Here is a 19,359-nt window from a genome sequence, read left to right as displayed (position 1 = left end):
GGATGAGCATTACAAGTGGCGTTGTACCTCTTCAGTATGTTCTTTCGACTCTATGCATGTATCACATACACTACAACACACGGCCAACGAAAATTGCTATAGTTAGCTACAAACAGATGTGCTGTTCATTCTGTAACCTGTTGATGCTGGGTTCAGGGTAATGGAGGTCTTTCGTTGGTGAGAACAAAAATGGAGTATTGTCTTTCAAATGTCGCTGTGCGTAGCAACCGCGTTCCAGAACCTCGGCATTGTGCCTGACATCAACCTTGTAATAGCAGGTGCTCTGGCGGACAAATTTCCCATCGTGGTTAAAGAAACTTCAGGAGAAATAAGCCTGGGGTACAAGCTCCCTGTCTGCGGGTACTAAGTTAAGGTCCTGTCTCCCCTTAAATCACAGGTCATCGCACAAATCGATAATTTACGAATGACATGACATCTATAAGATCTGAAATAGAAATCCATGAATACCCAGAAGCTTTCTGCTGGTCAATGTAAATACTGGTTAAATACAACCGGCAAGATGCCGATGAATGCATAAACCAGAACATCTAAAGCATGGAATCAACATCTTCGTCTGGAGTTTAAAACCCAATATTTCAAAGTAGTGCCCTCACATATGGGAAGGCTTCCCTATGCAGCATAACTAGATTGTTTACGCTTCCACATGCAACTGATCATGAGATCGTGAGATATTCTTAGATATGGTTGTTAGGCTCGGGTAGATTCGTTAGGCCGACTGTGGTGTCACGGAATCCCCTCCCGATCGTAAACTCGTACAGTGCATGACATAAGCTTCTTCAATTTCATCGTGCGACTTGTATGCCTTTATGAGAAAAAACTTCCGCTTGCGTTATGGAGCAGGACGCTACGCGATGGATTTTGCCTGCAAAGTGAAATTCCACCTTGAACATGCGAGCCTACGTAAACTGTGGTTTTGGTCCAATCGTGGATGGCGGATTTTCAAAGCTACAGCTGTTTGCCTTATTTATAGCAGTCAGCGGCCGCTATTTATCAGCTATGCCATAAGCCGTTGCCCTTGAAATACCCCTGCACTTTCGTACAAGTGGCTCATCTTCTCCTTACAACCTACAGGCAACTAGCACGATGGCCGGGCCGCTCCATGCCTCCAATTCGTTCAGACCAGATGCGGAGAAGGCAAAAGCACTGCTCGCCTGTCCAGAACCGGCACAGCCGAAATTGCGAGTTCTTGGGAATGATGCCTCTGAGAGGAATCAGTCTTGAGCCTTGCTGTGGTACCCCAGCTCAACTACAGGGCGAGCCAACGTCAAGACAATAGCGTAGTACAGTGTGCGTTTGCACGGGAACGGCTGTGTACAGATACGAGGCAAGGCTACCAACAAGATTCATCCATGCCTCCAGAAAAACAAGGAATTCGCCGAATCCGTGCATGAAGTAGGAAACCCGCAGATTACACGGATTTTGCGCAACTCACTGTCATGTTCAGCTGTGAATGGCCGGAATGGTAGCGTTTGGCAAACTGTATGCGTGTTAACGGGAATCAGTAACTAAACAGGTTATGCGGGCGCTCCTTCAACTCAACAGCCACTCGTGTAAATACAACTAGCCATCAGTGAACAATGTCATCATCTACAAACTCTCTTTACGGATTTCTACAAGACCAAAACAAGCTTAAACCTCTGAAGTTGGGTGGGTTGGACATGGCTTGGGTTGGTCCGACCCTGGCAGTCAATTCTCATGTTCAGCAGGGCACATGTAGTTATACTGTAGTTTCTCACATTCAGAAAACTCTTCTAGCTCCAAGGATCCTAGTGGAACCCAAAAGCCTTCCGTCATGAGAACGCTTATGCGGCTCTGCTGCTTCCAGGTCCACGGCCCCCAGCGGTAAGGCAAACTCCGGAAATTTAGAGTATGCGTACTGGTCCACTGCCAATCCTTCGGGACGTTGGGTTCAGCCGTTTACACATGGTCAGGTATCTTGTCTGCGCCTTACCGATGGTTGTAAGCAGGGAAGCTTGCCTTTGGCGTTGGCTAGTACCTCAGCCACTGATTCCACCCGGTCAGCACTAACATGGGGCCAACGGCGATTGGGCTATCAAACGGGGATTTTGGTACGGACATCGTAAGGCCTAAAATATAATATAAGATGTGATCTCTCTCTAGTCAGTTAGTTGGTGGGCTACCAGTCAGGCTTTTCTCTCTCTTTCATTGTTGAATCGCCGACTGCAGTGAAGCAAACTGTGTTTTTCGTCAAGATGGCACTCTTTACCTATCTCGTTGTCGCTCTGGGCGTGCTGCTGATTGATGCCGTCCTCGAACTGGCTTTCATCACCAGCATGGTGGCATGGCTACACAACACTGCCAGCGGCACATTTGCTGTCAACTTCAACGGCTCGACTTTCGATCTCTATGGCATACCGAAACATTTCTTGGTCGACCAAGGGCACTCTAGCAACGGCGCCGCGGGAACAGCAATCGTCCTCATTTGCATAGGGGGCTCTCTCGTTCTTTTCCTTAGAAGCCGACCCAACATCATCGGAGCGAAAGCCACGTCCTTTTTCTACGGTGCCTGGCTTGTCATTCTCGTCCTCGGCCTCATGCTCACCATTGGATCTCTCGGCTATGTCTTTTCTGTTACGAATGCGCATAAAGGACAGACTATCGATCTTGACGCCGCCTCGAAAACCGGCAACCACAAGTACGCTCTCGATACGTGGACGCCTCAAAACTGGTTCCCAGCCATGTTGAAGCTCGATCTGGCGGATGAAAGCCAGCGAAACGATATTGCCAACCATCTGCGAATCATGAGAGGATGGCAATACAACTTGATTCCGCTATTCTTGGTTCAACTTACGACAACCGTTCTTGCTATCCTGGAGTTTTTGGAGAGGCGGAAGACGCGACCTTCTGCTGGGGAGTACGACAGCGTGAAGCGAACTAGCGGAGAGCAGAAAATCGTTGCAACTGCTACTCCTTAACTGGACATTCGATTCGGGCATCATTGAGGATGCGATTCTTGTACATATTATTTTTATTCATCGAGGCATCTGCATAGGGATAAAACGGGTTACACAACTTACGGTGGATAAGACTTGTTCATTCTAGCTACTATTAGAAAGCTTCTTTATTATTAATCCAGCCTTTCCCTTTCATTGGATCATCAACTTGTTTCTTTTCGTTGTCATTCAAACAGCAGGAATTTCGGCTGCATAGTGATCTCTAATGTACCAAACCTAGAAAGTTTTTTGCTTACTCAACCGCAAAATGCAATTTGGGTAACTGCTATCGATAAACTTTGAATAAAACAATGGCTTTGCTTAGTTTTGTATACATATGCACTTGGAGTCTTCGTAGCCCACTGCTGTCTATCAAGGATGGAAATAAAGGCTGTATTTATGGAGAGGGCAAGTGATGGAGATTGGATAGGCAAGTACCTTAAGTATAGACGAGTGGGTAGTCTCGTTTACAGCATTGCTTTTGGGAACAAACTTGAAAATGTCTTTCATAAATCCCAGGCTATTCTCTCATTTTATTTACGAGCTAATGACAACTTTTGAATCCTAATGACAAATGATTAAACACAAACATGAGCCTGTGTCCATTGCGGTAGCCTTGATGAATCACATGCAGAACGATTGCCCGATTAGGTAATAGTGTATGACCTTGGATATAAACACCGTTTCGACATATAAACCTCAACAGCCTTCAGGAAAATACCGTTTTTTGCATTTCTACAGGTTATGAGCAGAATAGCGTAGCAGTTTAGCGTCTCGTTGGTTGTCGCGAGGTCGCACGTTCGAAGCGCGTTCGAGGCCGTTCGTCACAAAAGAAATTGCCAGATTCCAGGGGTTGTTGAGGTCCACACCACAGCTAGGGTAGACTTGAGCCGTTGCCAGTAAGAGCCGCTGAGCCAGTAAGAGCCAATGTTTAGAGCCAACGTCTATTGAGCTAGTGGGAGTGTTGAAAGATGTACCTCAATAGCCGTCTGAGAATTTCTTTTTTTGCATTTCAACACACCGCGCCTGTCTGTACTGTACATATGCAGTTGCTGTCAATTTATTTATATCCATTGCTAGCCAGTCTTGTTTCCATCAACACAGTAACACTTTCAATATTGTTATCACTAATCATTTGTGACATCTTCTTCATGTTCTTCCTTCGGGGTCTCCAAGGGTCCACCAGTATCAGGGGTTTGCCATGAATACTCTTGACTTGAGACAAAATAAGAAAAGACAGTGTTCCCAATCAGCCTTGACAAGGACCACTTTGTCATGGCCAAGTCATCCCAAGGGAATTGCATGTACTTATGAGCCCTTAGTTGGAAGTGGCGAGACACTCGAATGTGAAGTTGGCTCGTTTACGCAGTGCTGCAGAGTGAGGACATGGCCAGCGCTGCCGTCAAATCAAATATATTTGTCAAATCTATCAATCAATCAAATCTTCAAGACCAATTATTTGATAGATTTGATACATTTCAAATAACTCTAGGGTATCGAAAATTATAGTATGATAAGATAAGGGCAGTTCCCAAGATCTTATATAATTAAGATGATAAGATAAGATAAGATAACCAAGTCTAGACAGGGGTCTAGACAGGGGTCTAGACAGGGGTCTAAAATTACGAAAAATCGCGAAAAAAGTCGCGAAAAATCGCGAAAAAAAGTCATAAAAATCGGCAAATTTCTATCAAATCTATCAAATATTTGATCAATTAATCAAATCAATCAAATGATGCCTTCATTTTCTATCAATCAATTAAATCCGGGTACCGGATTTGATTTGATTGATTTGACGGCAGCGCTGGACATGGCATGTGCAAACTGTATCCATAAGTAGCTCACTCTTCAGAATCTAGTCACCAGGCAGATTTGTGCTTATATCGACCAATGGCATGATGGAGTGAGAAAATGTGGGATCTGGATGAAATATCGGGAAATTTGTAATATTACAAATCTTGAACCCAAAAGTGGTCAGTAAACACCTATTCGAATGGATTGAATCTCTCCAAGCTGAGCTTGAACACTGTTAAAACGGCTTTTTCCCCAGGGATTTTATAACATAGGAAGAATTACTTACCTAGACGTAAACCATTATGGGTTGCTACCAGTTTCAGAGTATGATTCCTCAGTGACATCTAGCACGGCATAGTAGTATCATGGTAGACAGAGAGCGGATAGGAGTCTGATTAAACAAGGGGCAATCTCCCTCATGTGATCAATTTTGGCTCACCTCACATATCGCCTGACACGCAATTTGTATATATGTTTTTGAGGGTTGCCTTGACCTTCCAAGTCAACCATATTGGCTTCACCAACCCTGAGATCTGCTCCGTGAACAAAAAGTAGCAAATTCAGATGCTCGTTGGAAAGAAGAGTACCAGTTGGAAATCTGTCAAGTTTGTGTTTGGCTATGGTAAGCTGGCTGTAAAGTTTTAGCAGCCATTCTATCACGGAGTCAGAGTAATGTTGTGATAAAGAGCGAACTATTCGAAGGAATCCCTTCTACTGGCTGTTTAACTCATCATGAAGAGTCCGAGATAATAATTTATGGTGGAAACTGAAAGGGATTTGCCAAGAGAAAAGAGTTCTCTGTAGGTTGAACAGATTGTTGGCAAACACTATGAATATATAGTTACGGCCAATAATTGACACTATATCGATCGGTTGCCTGTGATCATGGCACGTCAACTCATCACTCTTGAATAGACACCAATGAAGGCTTTTGCAAACATACAGCATACATGAATCAGGACAGAATTTTAAAGAGAACAAATCCTATATTACTAAAAGACATTAGGACTGGCTCGAATGCGGCTATTCAACTTCGTTTCATAATCACCATCTTGGTCAATTCAGCTGCCGTTTTATACTTCACTTACTGAGGTCAATCGATGAGGTATCATTCAGATTGTGAAGAGACAGAAACAGCACAGAAGCACGTCGAGGAACCCTGACCAACAAATAACTTTCTGGGCTCCTCTGCTTCATGCAGGCTCCTCCTTGTTGTTTGTTTTTTAATGAGGTGGACTTGTCTCAGCTCAATCTAGAAAAAGAACGAAGTATGATGTTTAGCAGGATCATATATTAGTAAATGTAGTATGATACAGTAAAAATTATGCATGCTAGAAGCGTATACTCGTCAATACAGTAATCAAAGAACCCCCACGTGAATAAATCTCTATGTCTAAGGTACTTTCCCACTCCATAATCATGTGCCACTGAAGATATAAATTCATGATGTAGACAAAACGAAAAGGTCAACGCCCCAAATGCATGCATAAGCCCAGAGTACATTGGTAGTTACTCTACTCCACCGTGCTCATGTCGAGCCTTTGCAGTTGCTGCTTGACACAACCGACCGAGCTCTTCGATAAACGCGTCCATCCTACGCAGGTATTCGAGTTCGTGGGTCGTGACTCTGTGCATGGGCATGCTTCTAATGACTTTGGTGGCCGAGGCCAACAGGTCGATATCGTGCTCAGCATATTCATGTTGAGGATTTCGCAAAAGATTGAAGAATATGCTCAAAAGGGCCGAGACAGGGTAGAAGATGAAGACCCTAGCGTATACTGCGTTAGAACAACGAAGCCAAAACTCTTAGGAAGAGGAAGTAAAACTATAAACTCACCAAAACGCTTCTCCAGCCAGTCGAGGTGCAGCTTCTCTCAGATAGATCAGAGTCGATCGACTGGCCTCGACGGATAAGTCAAGACTAGACTGTAAGCCGAAAATCATCTCCTTCCCAGACTCGCTCCAGTCTACCACACATCGACCACTGGCACAATGTATCATGTTCAGGAGATAGTGGTAGTCCAAGTGCAGCTCGATATGCAGCATACTGGTGTTTATGTTGAGAGTATCAGCAAGCTTGACATGTTGGCGAATAGACAACGCGGGTGCATATTCTGGTGGAATTGAAGCGCGCCAGTTTTCCAGGTCTTCGTCAAGTTCACGGATGGTACGGAGGAGCTCAGCATCCGACTTTCGTAGCGAGCCGGCGGAGTAGAGGGCGCTGACAGCCTTCGATTTAAGCAGACTTAGACGCAAGTCGCTAGGGAGAAATGGTACCTGGGAACTGGTTGTGGCTGAGAAAGCCTCTTCTGAGAACCGGTTTGCTATGTAGTCTTGAGGGAGGGTAAGATCGCAAAATTCGTCGCTGATGATGGGCGGCTGGCCGTTTCTCAAAGCTATGTCTTTGTCAAAGAGATAGCAGAGCCAAAAGAGTCGGCGGATTTGGCGTTCTTCAAGCTCCTGGAAAGTGAGGTTGGTGGTTTTATGTGGATCGTTGGCGATAGTGTGTCCTCCAAGGATACAAACGGTACGACATGCAATAGAGTGATACATGCACGCCCCCTGTAAATGGCCGCATAGTGTCTCATTAAGGAACTAGGAGAGTCAGAGATGAATCAAAGGTGACACCAGGATACCTAGTCATCGAGAACTTACCAGCATGACCATTACTTGCAAAGTCGTGAGGCTCGCGTCTTCAACAAAGTCTGATATCAGCAGCTGCGCTTGCTTGGCACAGGCATCACTGTCGACAAGCTTGGCAGCATCCTGAGTAGCAAAATGATGACTAGTGACACAAAGAAACGCAAGCACACAGGCTTTACTACCAATCTCCTCAATCGTCGCATCTGTGACTGGCGCACCATACGCTATTCGTATTGTTTCCTCGAATAACTCGCGTTCCACCACGGGGAAGACGAGGCGAAAGTCAGATGCTGTAAACGTATCAAGCAACGCCTGTGTAATCCATCTTTCCGGAAGCTTTTGGATCTCAGCCTGCTTCGCAGGACCCTTCAAAGACTGGAGTGCCGAAGCCGTAGAGGGGACATGATCCGTTTCCCTGAAAGCAAAAGCGTCGTCGTTACGGAAATGAGGCCATAGCCCTGTTCTTGAGTATATCCACTGCTCTCCAAGAGAGGTAAAATGGGGAATGCCATTCCGGGAACAGATGGCAGCAAACTTCTGGCCCGAAAACCAGACCTGACCTAGGGGAGCAGCGCCAAGCTGTCGAGGGGACTGCGAGTTGTCATTGGATCGACAGAGGGTACACCTGCCGTGGGTAATCTTCCTATGAAATTGGCTGGAGCCGTCAGAGGGAGCCAATGAGGCCGGAGATGTGGCAGCGGGAGCCGCAGTAACAGCAGTAGCAATAGAAGTAGCAGCAGCAGCAGAAGTAGTAGCAGGAGGTATCTGCACGCCTTGCTTGATGGCCTTTGCCCTGGCTATGCCTTGTTCTATTCGCTCAAGGCGTTTGACAAGACTCTCGGTTGAGCTCCTGCAACACAGTCTTTGTAAGCGGAAATGCGAAGACAGCAGTGACAGGCACTTACTTAGTTTTCTTCTTCCTGCCCCTAATTCGGTTAAGTGTGCAGGGGAGATCATGGTGTCGGCACCAGTTGCATAGTTCATCGTGTTCGGATCGATCGCATTGGATCTACCACCACCCATCAGGTATAAGCGTGAGGATATGTGCATAAGTCTGGGCGTGATGGTGTTTGTAGGGTAATGGGAGAATCAGAATCAGAATCAGACGAGAGAAACAAGGTGACAAGCAACAGAATAGGACTATCATTTTCAAAAACGAGACTCGGGGTTGTGAATCCATTACCTTCCGCTTATAACAAGCGTCGCAAGCACGCCTTTCAGCCACCATGCTCCTTACTTTGGCTTTTGCCTGCCCTGATGTTCGTGTTTGCTAATCAGATAATGACAGTTACAGTTGATGCAATCAATGCTATCAAGCAACAGGCAGATGCTTTCGGTAATATGAGGGTCTCGGAGGGAATTGATCTTTTGCTTCGGACATGGAATAGGCTTTTCGATTCGGCTGACAGCCCGAGATGCGCTGCGCTCGGGGTTGTGAGTTGCTGACTCAGCGGAGGTTTCGCTCAAGCGGGCCTGTCCGAGCAGGCGCTAGTAGCGCTGAGGTGGATCGAGCCAGGGTTTAGCCGGAGGCAGTAGTGCCGACGTGACGCATGGCGTCGGAATATTGGCTGTCAGATAATCGGAACAACCGCAGCAGAACTGGGCCAAGCATGTGCTGCGATAAGGCTTTGATGCTGCCGGGATCCTTCGGGGGTTGTAAGTAATCCTTTGGGGGGATGATTTGATTATGCCGATTTGATTTGCAATGCTCATACATACGGGGGCGCCAGCAGCTCCTGCATTCGGCCGAGAGCAACGTGGCTTGGTAATACGACAATGACCTTTGACGACATCCGGAGACTTTGGCACAAAGAGGGAGAGCTCGTGAAAGGGATTTGTCCGCTTAGTCAAGCCAAGTACAGCTGGAGCTGGAGCTGGGCGAGCGGCATTCTAGAAGGGCGGCACTTTGAACGAGCCGCGACCCCGACGATGGAGTCACAGCACCCGCGATGACAGTACGCTGTGCTACAGTACCGTCTGGGGAGATTGTACGCCGTTACAGCGATGGGATGAAAGATGAAACATTCTCAGTACAGTAGTTCTTTGGGAGGATGCGATGCTCAAATCCGATACACCTTCAACTCACCAACGGCACATCCTCCGACTACCATGTGGCAGGCAATCAATTCCAAAATGAAGTGCTCGCATCATAGCAAGATCCGGCAATGTAGGTGGCCGGGAAAGGGAATAGGCGATGCTACCAATCTGCCTTATCCAACTCCAGGGTACGCAGGTTTGCACGATGTGGTTCGTCAGAGCAAGATCTAGCTGGACCCTAGCTGATACTACCGTGATCATTGCTACAGGGACCAGTACCAGTAGTGCGGAAGCGTCCAACTACCGCTTCACCTCCCGCTTGGCATCAAGTGCTCGGGGCATCGAGGATGGCCCATGATTTTCCAAGCCCACCACATGCCGAATGCAGTTTATCGAAATGACTAAGCGGAACGTTGAAATCTCAGCGAAATGGCGGCAAGCCGGAACGGGCGTCAGGGGAATTTAAGCTCGTGGGGCGGCTATCCGAGTGCGAAGACAAAGAACGGAAGCGAGCTTGATTGGCACGTTCCGCCTCCGTGTCTCTAGGCCGCGTGGATGGACCTTTGGCTCAAGTCCTGATACAGATCCTACGACTCCATTGGTTGACTCACATCACTCATCCTTCCAGCTCCATCGTGGCCATGGCTTTTTTTGGGATTACTCGTACAGGCGAAGCCGGGCCCCGTCTCGGTCTTCTTGTCAGGGCCGAGGTCCACCAAATTGGCTCAATATCGTGTTTTGCCAACGAGGCACGGCTGAAGCTGGGGCTCTTTAAATGATAGCTTTTTCTTCGAGACGGTTTCTTCTTCTTTGTTCTTGAGTCTTGTTTCAAACACAACCCACACTCTCGCTTCACCAACATCCTGCTATAGTCCTTTTGTTAGTGGTCTATCGCCACTAACACGGACTTGGGATCATCATGAAGTCCACGTACGATGAGACACTCACAGACGTCAACATGTCGGAGACTCGTAAGAACTCCGTCGACAATAACTGGTCTATGAAGCCCGAAGTTGTCGCCATCCAAGAGCGTGACAGTGCTTCTGGCGCTCCCCGTCGAGAACTAGGTGTCACTTTCCAGAACCTTACCGTCGAGGCTGTCCGAGCCGATGCAGCTATCCACGAAAATGTTCTTTCTCAGTTCAACATCCCAAAACTGATCAAAGAATCTCGACAGAAGCCGCCTATGAGAAAGATTCTCGACAACGCCCACGGATGTGTCAAGCCGGGAGAGATGCTCCTCGTTCTGGGTCGTCCCGGAAGTGGATGCACCACTTTACTCAACATGCTGGCCAATAGACGGAGTGGATATGCTCAGATTTCAGGAGATGTCTCTTTTGGCTCCATGAAGGCTGAGGAAGCAAAACGCTACAGAGGCCAAATCATCATGAACACGGAGGAGGAAATCTTCTTCCCATCCCTGACTGTTGGGCAGACTATGGACTTTGCGACGAGATTAAAGGTCCCATACAAGTTGCCCAACGGCATCACAAGTCAGGAAGAAATCCGCCAAGAATCGCGCAGCTTTTTACTGAAGTCTATGGGTATCGAGCATACCGTAGATACCAAGGTCGGCAACGCATTCGTCAGAGGTGTTTCCGGTGGAGAGAGGAAGCGAGTTTCCATCATCGAATGTCTTGCATCTAGGGGCAGCGTTTTCTGCTGGGATAACTCAACTCGCGGTCTCGATGCTAGCACGTAAGTGTCATCTTTGTGTCCAAAATACTAAGAAGTTTTCACTGACTCAATCTTATTAGTGCTCTTGAGTGGGCCAAGGCGGTTCGAGCGATGACGGATGTTCTCGGTTTAGCCTCAATTGTCACCTTATACCAGGCTGGAAACGGCATCTACAACCTCTTCGACAAGGTTCTCGTTCTAGATGAGGGCAAGGAGATCTACTACGGTCCCATGCGCGAGGCTCGCCCGTTCATGGAGAGCATGGGCTTCATCTGTGACGACGGTGCCAACGTGGCTGACTTCTTGACTGGTGTTACCGTGCCCACTGAGCGAAAGATCCGAGACGAGATGAAATTCAAGTTCCCCCGTACATCTGGCGCCATTCGCGATGAATACGAGAAGACACCGTTATTCGAGCAAGCACGAGCTGAATACAATTATCCTACCACATCGGAGGCCCAGGACAAGACAAAACTGTTCCAAGAAGGAGTCGCCATGGAAAAGTACAAGGGACTGCCAGCCTCGAGCTCATTTACTGTGAGTTTTGGAGTCCAGGTACAGACTTGCATCAAGAGACAGTATCAGATCATCTGGGGTGACAAGGCCACCTTTTTCATCAAGCAGTTTTCGACCATTGTGCAAGCACTTATCGCCGGTTCTCTCTTCTATAACGCTCCCGACACTACTGCTGGCTTGTTTGTAAAGTCCGGTGCCTGTTTCTTTGCCTTGCTCTTCAACGCTTTGCTGTCTATGTCCGAGGTCACCGAATCCTTCATGGGACGACCTGTCCTGATTAAGCACAAATCGTTTGCCTATTTCCACCCCGCAGCCTTTTGCCTTGCTCAGATCGCGGCCGATATCCCTGTCATCTTGGTGCAGGTCTCGGGATTCTCTCTGATTCTCTACTTCATGGTTGGTTTGACAATGTCTGCGGGCCACTTCTTTACCTTTTGGATCATCGTTGTGGCCACCACTTTTTGTATGACCGCCATGTTTAGAGCCATCGGTGCCGCCTTCAGTACCTTTGATGGTGCCTCCAAGCTGTCTGGTTTGATCATTGCCGCTACAATCATGTACAATGGCTACATGATTCAGAAGCCGCGAATGCACCCATGGTTTGTCTGGCTCTTCTGGATTGACCCGATGGCCTATGGCTTCGATGCCATTCTCTCCAACGAATTCCACGGCAAGATTATTCCTTGCGTCGGTACCAACATTGTTCCCAATGGCCCCGGCTTCACCGACCCCGGTGCTCAAGCTTGCGCTGGCGTTGGAGGTGCAGTTCCGGGCCAGACTTATGTTGATGGTGACTTGTATCTCAAATCACTCTCTTACAGCCACTCGCATATTTGGCGAAACTTTGGCATCATTTGGGCATGGTGGGCTCTGTTTGTGACCATCACTATCGTCTTCACGACCAAGTGGAAGGCATCATCGGAGAATGGACCTAGTTTGGTTATCCCCCGAGAGCAATCCAAGGTTGTCAATGCTCTGCGCCAAGCCGACGTCGAAGGCCAGGTTACTGAAGGTCATATCTCAGAAAAGGATGATACCAACGTCAGCGGCGGTCAGTCCGACAGCAACTCCACTGATGACACCGCCGTGGCAGTTCAGGGCAACCTCATTCGGAACTCCTCAGTATTCACTTGGAAAGATCTGTGCTACACTGTCAAGACCCCAACTGGTGACCGTCTCCTCTTGGATCATGTGCAAGGATGGGTAAAGCCTGGAAACCTGACCGCTTTGATGGGATCGTCTGGTGCTGGAAAGACCACGCTCCTTGACGTTCTCGCCCAGCGAAAGACTGAAGGTACTATCCGTGGCTCTATCTTGGTTGACGGTCGACCGCTCCCAGTCTCCTTCCAGAGATCTGCAGGCTACTGCGAACAGCTTGATGTGCATGAGGCGTATGCTACAGTGCGAGAGGCTCTTGAGTTCTCGGCGCTTCTTCGACAGGGCCGCGATACACCACGTGAGGAAAAACTAGCTTATGTCAACACTATTATCGATCTGTTGGAACTGCATGACATCGCCGACACCTTGATTGGTGAAGTCGGTGCCGGCTTGAGTGTTGAGCAGCGTAAGCGTGTCACAATCGGCGTCGAGCTTGTCTCCAAGCCCAGCATTTTGATCTTCCTTGATGAGCCCACATCTGGTTTGGATGGTCAATCCGCCTACCACACTGTCCGTTTCTTGCGAAAGCTCGCTGCTGTTGGCCAAGCCGTTCTTGTCACGATTCACCAGCCTTCTGCTCAGCTGTTTGCTCAATTCGACACCCTTCTACTATTGGCCAAGGGCGGCAAGACTGTCTATTTCGGTGAGATTGGAGATCAAGCAAGCGTTGTCAGGGAATATTTTGCTCGTTACGATGCTCCTTGCCCGACTGAGGTGAACCCTGCTGAGCACATGATTGACGTCGTCTCCGGAACTCTTTCTCAAGGCAAGGATTGGAACGAGGTTTGGCTTTCCTCACCTGAGTACTCCAACATGACCAAGGAACTGGATCAAATCATCAGCGAGGCTGCAGCGAAACCCCCCGGCACCGTGGACGATGGTCATGAGTTTGCCACGTCTTTGTGGGAGCAGACCAAGCTTGTCACTCACCGCATGAACGTTAGCTTGTTCCGCAATGCTGATTATGTCAACAATAAGTTTGCGCTGCACATTTTTTCGGCTCTCTTCAACGGTTTCAGTTTCTGGATGATTAAGGACTCTGTCGGTGATTTGCAGCTGAAGCTGTTCACAATTTTCAACTTCATCTTCGTCGCTCCCGGTGTCCTTGCCCAGCTGCAACCTCTCTTCATCCATCGCCGTGACATTTTCGAAACGCGCGAGAAGAAGTCCAAGATGTATTCGTGGATCGCCTTTGTGACAGCACTTATCGTCTCCGAAATCCCGTACCTCATTATCTGCGCTGTCCTGTACTTTGTGTGCTGGTACTACACTGTTGGTTTCCCCGGAGATTCTCAGCGAGCTGGAGCGACCTTCTTCGTCATGCTCATGTACGAATTCCTCTACACTGGTATGGGTCAGTTCATTGCCGCATATGCGCCCAACGAGGTCTTTGCCGTCTTGGCGAACCCCGTTGTGATTGGAACCCTCGTGTCATTCTGTGGTGTGTTGGTTCCTTACGCACAGATCCAAGAGTTCTGGAGATACTGGATTTACTGGCTCAATCCCTTCAACTATCTCATGGGTAGTATGTTGGTCTTTGATCTCTGGGGCCAGGACATCAAGTGCTCCACTCACGAGTTTGCCACGTTCAACCCTCCCAACGGCACAACTTGTGGTGATTATCTGCAGAGCTACTTGGCAGCGGGTCCTGGTGCTGTGGCCAATCTGATCAACCCCGATGCCACGGCCAACTGCCAAGTCTGTTCATTCACCAAGGGCGAGGACTACCTCCGAACCTTGAACCTGAAAGAGTACTACTACGGCTGGCGCGATGCTGCTATCGTGGTACTGATGGTATTTAGCTCGTACTCCCTTGTGTACCTGCTGATGAAACTCCGAACAAAGATGTCAAAGAAGGCCGAGTAAATTGGCTTTCTCTTTTCTCCCCAAAAAAACTTAGCGACTTGATTTAGAGGTCACGCATCTCTCCAAGCACGGAAGATGTTTTTGTTTTATTTCTTTTATTCCCCCCTTTTGGGATGTCTCAAGTACCAAGATAGATATGGTTACATGGTTGTATGGGCATTAATTATATGATAGATCACTTGTAAAGCAATTGTCGAAGTAGTTATGGGGTATGTGGAGGACACGTATGACGCTTTCTTTACGAATTCATGTTTTGTTGAATACAGACAGACATTATCATAGCATAAGACTCTAAATCGTTTATATAATAGAAGTCTCCTCTTCCCTTGAAACAGTTTCTAACCATAAAAGCCCCTCTAGTAGTAGTAGTACACGCTGGCTAGCATCCGTCTATAACATTCGTTGCCACCTCACGTTCTTTTACTTGTTCGGAGTATCATCGAATGATGCATAACTCCAAACATGTTCAACGGACGCACAATATCAAAGCCAAAAGACTCGTAGAGAGGTCGTCCTTGGGGTGTTGCCATCAAGTAGCAATCTCTGCCCTCTCTTGTGGCCTGCTCAACGCCCCATGTCAGAAGAGCCCTGCCAATTCCCTGTCGCTGATAGTGTGGGTCAACCCCAATCATATCGAGATCTGTTGCACATTAGTTAAGGTCCCATGTCCTTTTTTGTACGTATAGAGAGGAGAAAAGAGGAAGTGATAATGGAAGGGGATGACGAACGCCACACGTCTTTTAACCCTCTGTCGCCAAATGTGGCTTTATGGTCTTCTTCCAGGATAGTCTTGAGCTCGGCGTAGACCTTGAAATCAGTCACATCTGCCGGCAGCTCAGGGTCTGCAGGGTTGATGACGGGGAATTCCTCGGAAGATCCAACCGGCAGATCCCATATCGCATAGCCAACGATTTGGTTATTCAAGTCCAGGCTGGTATTCACTGCCACGATGAACGCGCAGTTTGGCGTACTGAAGCCTACAGTCTTTTTTAGCCGGCGCCACGGCTGCGATGCTTCTCCATCGGGAATGTCCTTCGGCTGGAGGTGTAGCGGGAAGACTTGGCGCGTGATCCAATCGGTTGTTGGGTGGAACGCTTGGCCGGCGAGCCGCGCGATGGCGGGGATTTCTTCCTCGGTGGCCTTTCTTATCAGGATTGTCATTTTTTCTAGAAAACTTCGAGGGAAGAAAAGAGAAAAACGGAGGGATGATATATTTTTGTTCAAGGCATTCTTTCGAAAGGGGCTTAACGGCGGGGCGTTGTGTTTCTCTTATGCTGTTTCGAACCTTTTTTTCGTGGATGGCTTAATAAATTGATTACGGGCCCAGCTCCCTTTTTGTTAGCGAATTCCTGACAATGAACTCCGAAGGCAGCATTGAGCTAAAATAGTTGGCCGATGACCTGGTGGCCACTCCGTAGTTATACAACGGCAAAGTGGGCCGACGGGGAGGGGGATGGCCATGAGTCGGCCAACTCGAAACTTAGGGCGGCAAATTCACGTTGTCATTTTGCAACACCGTCGGATTGGAAGCTGAGATATTCCGCGTAAACCTGCTGGCCCCCAATAAATAAGGAGGTTGTCAGCTGATGGGAGGACTTGAATGTATGTTGAGCGAATGATTCCTAATCGGACAACCATTACCTATGTTATGCACAAGCAATTGCTTCTCTGGCTATCTTTCCGGGGAAAGACGAGTTTCTGTAGTATTTTTTGTCTAACTCACAATAGGTTCCATCTGCCTATCGTCGAGGACGCACGCATCATTTTAAGAATGCCGTTTAAAAACAGAACTTGAGCGAAATAAAACCTCATGCTTAATTGACAGGAAAAGGCACTTTGAAATGACTCAAGACAAGTTGCTGTACCATGGAACTGCATACGTTCAAGGCAACGCCTCTGGCCCGCTCGTCGCAAGCAACCTTGAGCTGAGCTTCTGGGGAGGCGTTGATCCGCTGACAAGCGAAGTCATAGACCATCATCATCCACTAAGCGGAAAACTCCTCCAAGATGCCATACTAGCCATTCCCGGTGGTCGCGGCTCTTGTTCCGGCAGTGGGGTGTTGCTAGAGCTGTTGCTAAGTGGTAGAGGGCCAAAGGGTCTGATATTCTCGCGAAGGGAAGACATCCTTACTCTTGGGGTAGTAGTTGCGGAAGAGATTTTTCACAAGTCTATTCCGGTTGTTGTTTTAGAGACGCAAGACTTCGAAGAGCTGCTTGATGCCAGTTACGTGGTTGTGAGTGGAAACACAGTTGCGAAAGTACAGCATGAGGGTGCATTACAAAGCTTTGAGCACGTTACTACGAAAGCTTTGGATACAACTCTTGGATACAACATTGAGTTGTCTGATAAAGACCATGCGTTTCTTAACGGGCTACATGGTCAAGCAGCTCAAGCTGCCATGCGAATCATCTTACGCATGGCCGCCATGGAAGGAGCTTGCAAGTTAATAGACGTCACACAAGTTCATATAGATGGCTGTGTCTATACTGGCCCGGGATCGCTCAGCTTTGCAGAAAGACTACGTGACTGGGGAGGCAAAGTCTCGGTTCCCACCACTCTCAACTCGATATCCGTGGATCAAAGGCGTTGGCGCGCTCAGGGCGTTGCATCTACATTTGGTGAAGCGGCGGAAAAATTGGCCACGGCTTACACAGACATGGGTGCACTGCCGACTTTTACCTGCGCCCCCTATTTGCTTCCTAGCGCACCCAAGCAGGGCGATCAAGTTGCATGGGCGGAGTCTAATGCCGTTGTATATGCTAATAGCGTTCTGGGGGCGAAGACTATGAAGTATCCTGACTTTCTGGACATATGTATTGCGCTGACGGGGCGCGCACCACAGGGAGGATTGCACATAGAGAGCAACAGGCGGGCTTCACTTTGTGTTGAGCTTCCTGTTCTTCGGGAAGATGATGTTGACGATTCGCTTTATCCGTTATTGGGATACTATGTTGGTGGAATTGCTGGGAATCGCATACCGGTTATTGTAGGGCTTGACGTTCTTCATCCCTCAACAGATGATCTGAAAGCATTCGGGGCGGCATTTGCTACCATGGCAAGTGCTCCAATGTTTCATATCGTTGGTGTGACGCCAGAAGCTGCCACACTGCAGGATGCGACTGGCGGGAGAGACGGCATTGAATCCGTTCATCTTGATTTGAGGCAGCTCGAGTCGGTTTGGAAGACGCTCAACAGCGCACAAGACGATTCACCTGTTGATCTCGTCTCACTTGGAAACCCTCATTTCTCTTTCGCCGAAATGAGAAAACTGGCGGATATTTGTCGAGGGCGGGAAAAGCATCATCGAGTCGCTATCATGGTGACATGCGGAAGAGCAACCTATGGACTGGCAAGCCAAGCCGGACTTGTTGAAGAACTGGAACAATTCGGAGTTCAGATCATTACGGACACATGTTGGTGCATGGTTGGAGAGCCGGTGATTCCAAGAACTGCGAAGGTGATCATGACGAATTCGGCAAAATATGCACATTATGGGCCAGGTCTTACGGGGAAGAGATTCTACTTCGGTAGTCTTGAGAGTTGCGTTGCAGCGGCTTGTGATGGGTGCTATGATAAAAGAATACATGGGTTCATTGATAGATATAAAGACGGAAGTGATCCAATAGAGATATAAACCCGTCAATAAAACAAAAGTTCTCTATTACGAGTACACACGATGTGGTGTGATAATTAGGATCGTCCATCGGATACTTTTGCGCTGAGATCTCTTGAGCCATAACTTTGGTTGACGCAACAGACACTATATCTCATATACAATGCTGCGATCATTCCAGTACTATATCATCTCTGCATGCAGTGTGAATGGAATTGGTCTGAAGATTAAATAAAACAATATATTCGCGGATATCTCCATCCATAACATAGGACCTGCTATTCGCTCTTTACCCCTCTTGCATACCACTCGATTGTATAGGACTTGATGTTGGTGCCACCATTCGAGACATCAGATGCCGCCTCAAATTTATCAGAGTTGCTGAATAGTATCAATGTTCTCAACGATGCATCCTCCACACAATCGCTAATTGCCGCCATGTCTGCCCCCTCAGTAGCCACATGCTTCTCGTGAATCCTTGCCAAGAGTTCCCTGTCGCCATCATTGGTGGCTTTCAGCAAACGTGTGTACCGGCTCTCAACGGCAGGCGTTCGAAGGACACTGATACCATAATGCTCGACGGTAGGCGCTGCACTCATCAGGGGCATAGAAGCTTCGAAAAAGGGTTTTGCCGCCGGGCCCACGATGAACGCTACATGAGCATCCACGCTCTCCCAGTTAACCAACGATACTACAGTGGGACTCTGTTGATCTGTGCTTGCAGTGACGACGCCAGCCATGGCCAAGATCAAGCCTGGTCGGGCCAGAAGAATAGGCTCTAGAGTGCTGCGGTATACATCTTGGTACTGTTTTGGGGGGACGTTGAGGCTTGTATATACGAGTTCCCCAACAATTTTGGTGTTGGAAGCCATTCTTGATAGATGAATGCCTTTGGTTGATGCGTATGTATGTTGCTCCAGGGAAGTGTTCGTCTGTAATTCTGGATAGATGGCAAGTAGACTTTTGATCTCGACTCAGAAACATATCATGTCTACTCGTATGCCTTATAAGCTGCGGGCAGTGGATACTGCTCAGGAGGCGGTGTTTTACGGCCAGTTTAAAGCCGTAATTCCTACCGC

At 48.0% G+C, this 19,359-nt stretch overlaps 6 protein-coding genes across 6 annotated transcripts; 3 read left to right on the top strand and 3 right to left on the bottom strand.

The window, feature by feature from the left end:
- Positions 1-2,164: 2,164 nt before the first annotated feature.
- Positions 2,165-3,119, top strand: M431DRAFT_512874 (hypothetical protein). The gene has a single exon (XM_024919923.1). The coding sequence runs from the start codon at positions 2,235-2,237 to the stop codon at positions 2,955-2,957; it is 723 nt and encodes a 240-aa protein (XP_024769106.1). The 5' UTR covers positions 2,165-2,234; the 3' UTR covers positions 2,958-3,119.
- A 3,159-nt stretch (positions 3,120-6,278) lies between these two features.
- M431DRAFT_97535 (hypothetical protein) lies at positions 6,279-8,435 on the bottom strand (the record flags this gene model as incomplete). Its single annotated transcript, XM_024924942.1, has 4 exons — positions 6,279-6,537; positions 6,607-7,364; positions 7,425-8,274; positions 8,314-8,435. 4 exons carry the CDS (start codon positions 8,433-8,435, stop codon positions 6,279-6,281), a joined length of 1,989 nt encoding a protein of 662 aa, XP_024769105.1.
- Positions 8,436-10,449: 2,014 nt separating this feature from the next.
- On the top strand, positions 10,450-14,666 carry M431DRAFT_97417 (hypothetical protein; the record flags this gene model as incomplete). Its single annotated transcript, XM_024924935.1, has 2 exons — positions 10,450-11,147; positions 11,207-14,666. 2 exons carry the CDS (start codon positions 10,450-10,452, stop codon positions 14,664-14,666), a joined length of 4,158 nt encoding a protein of 1,385 aa, XP_024769104.1.
- A 410-nt stretch (positions 14,667-15,076) lies between these two features.
- M431DRAFT_20584 (hypothetical protein) lies at positions 15,077-15,935 on the bottom strand (the record flags this gene model as incomplete). Its single annotated transcript, XM_024913390.1, has 2 exons — positions 15,395-15,935; positions 15,077-15,306 (listed from the first exon to the last, which is right to left on the bottom strand). Exons 1-2 carry the CDS (start codon positions 15,825-15,827, stop codon positions 15,077-15,079), a joined length of 663 nt encoding a protein of 220 aa, XP_024769103.1. The 5' UTR covers positions 15,828-15,935.
- A 572-nt stretch (positions 15,936-16,507) lies between these two features.
- Positions 16,508-18,301, top strand: M431DRAFT_126205 (hypothetical protein; the record flags this gene model as incomplete). The annotated part of the gene is made up of 2 exons (XM_024912270.1): positions 16,508-16,897; positions 16,958-18,301. 2 exons carry the CDS (start codon positions 16,508-16,510, stop codon positions 18,299-18,301), a joined length of 1,734 nt encoding a protein of 577 aa, XP_024769102.1.
- Positions 18,302-18,558: 257 nt separating this feature from the next.
- M431DRAFT_500202 (hypothetical protein) lies at positions 18,559-19,152 on the bottom strand (the record flags this gene model as incomplete). Its single annotated transcript, XM_024917900.1, has 1 exon — positions 18,559-19,152. The coding sequence occupies one exon, from the start codon at positions 19,150-19,152 to the stop codon at positions 18,559-18,561; it is 594 nt and encodes a 197-aa protein (XP_024769101.1).
- Positions 19,153-19,359: the final 207 nt, after the last annotated feature.

Source organism: Trichoderma harzianum, assembly GCF_003025095.1.
Source record: "Trichoderma harzianum CBS 226.95 unplaced genomic scaffold M431scaffold_18, whole genome shotgun sequence".
NCBI classification, from domain to species: domain Eukaryota; kingdom Fungi; phylum Ascomycota; class Sordariomycetes; order Hypocreales; family Hypocreaceae; genus Trichoderma; species Trichoderma harzianum.
Note: the sequence above shows the minus strand (reverse complement) of the source record. Positions and strands in the feature narration are given on the sequence as shown.

What these genes read in the sequence shown, in the direction of transcription:
- M431DRAFT_512874 (XM_024919923.1), top strand. Translation starts at nt 2,235, where the DNA reads ATGGCACTCTTTACCTATCTCGTTGTCGCTCTGGGCGTGCTGCTGATT.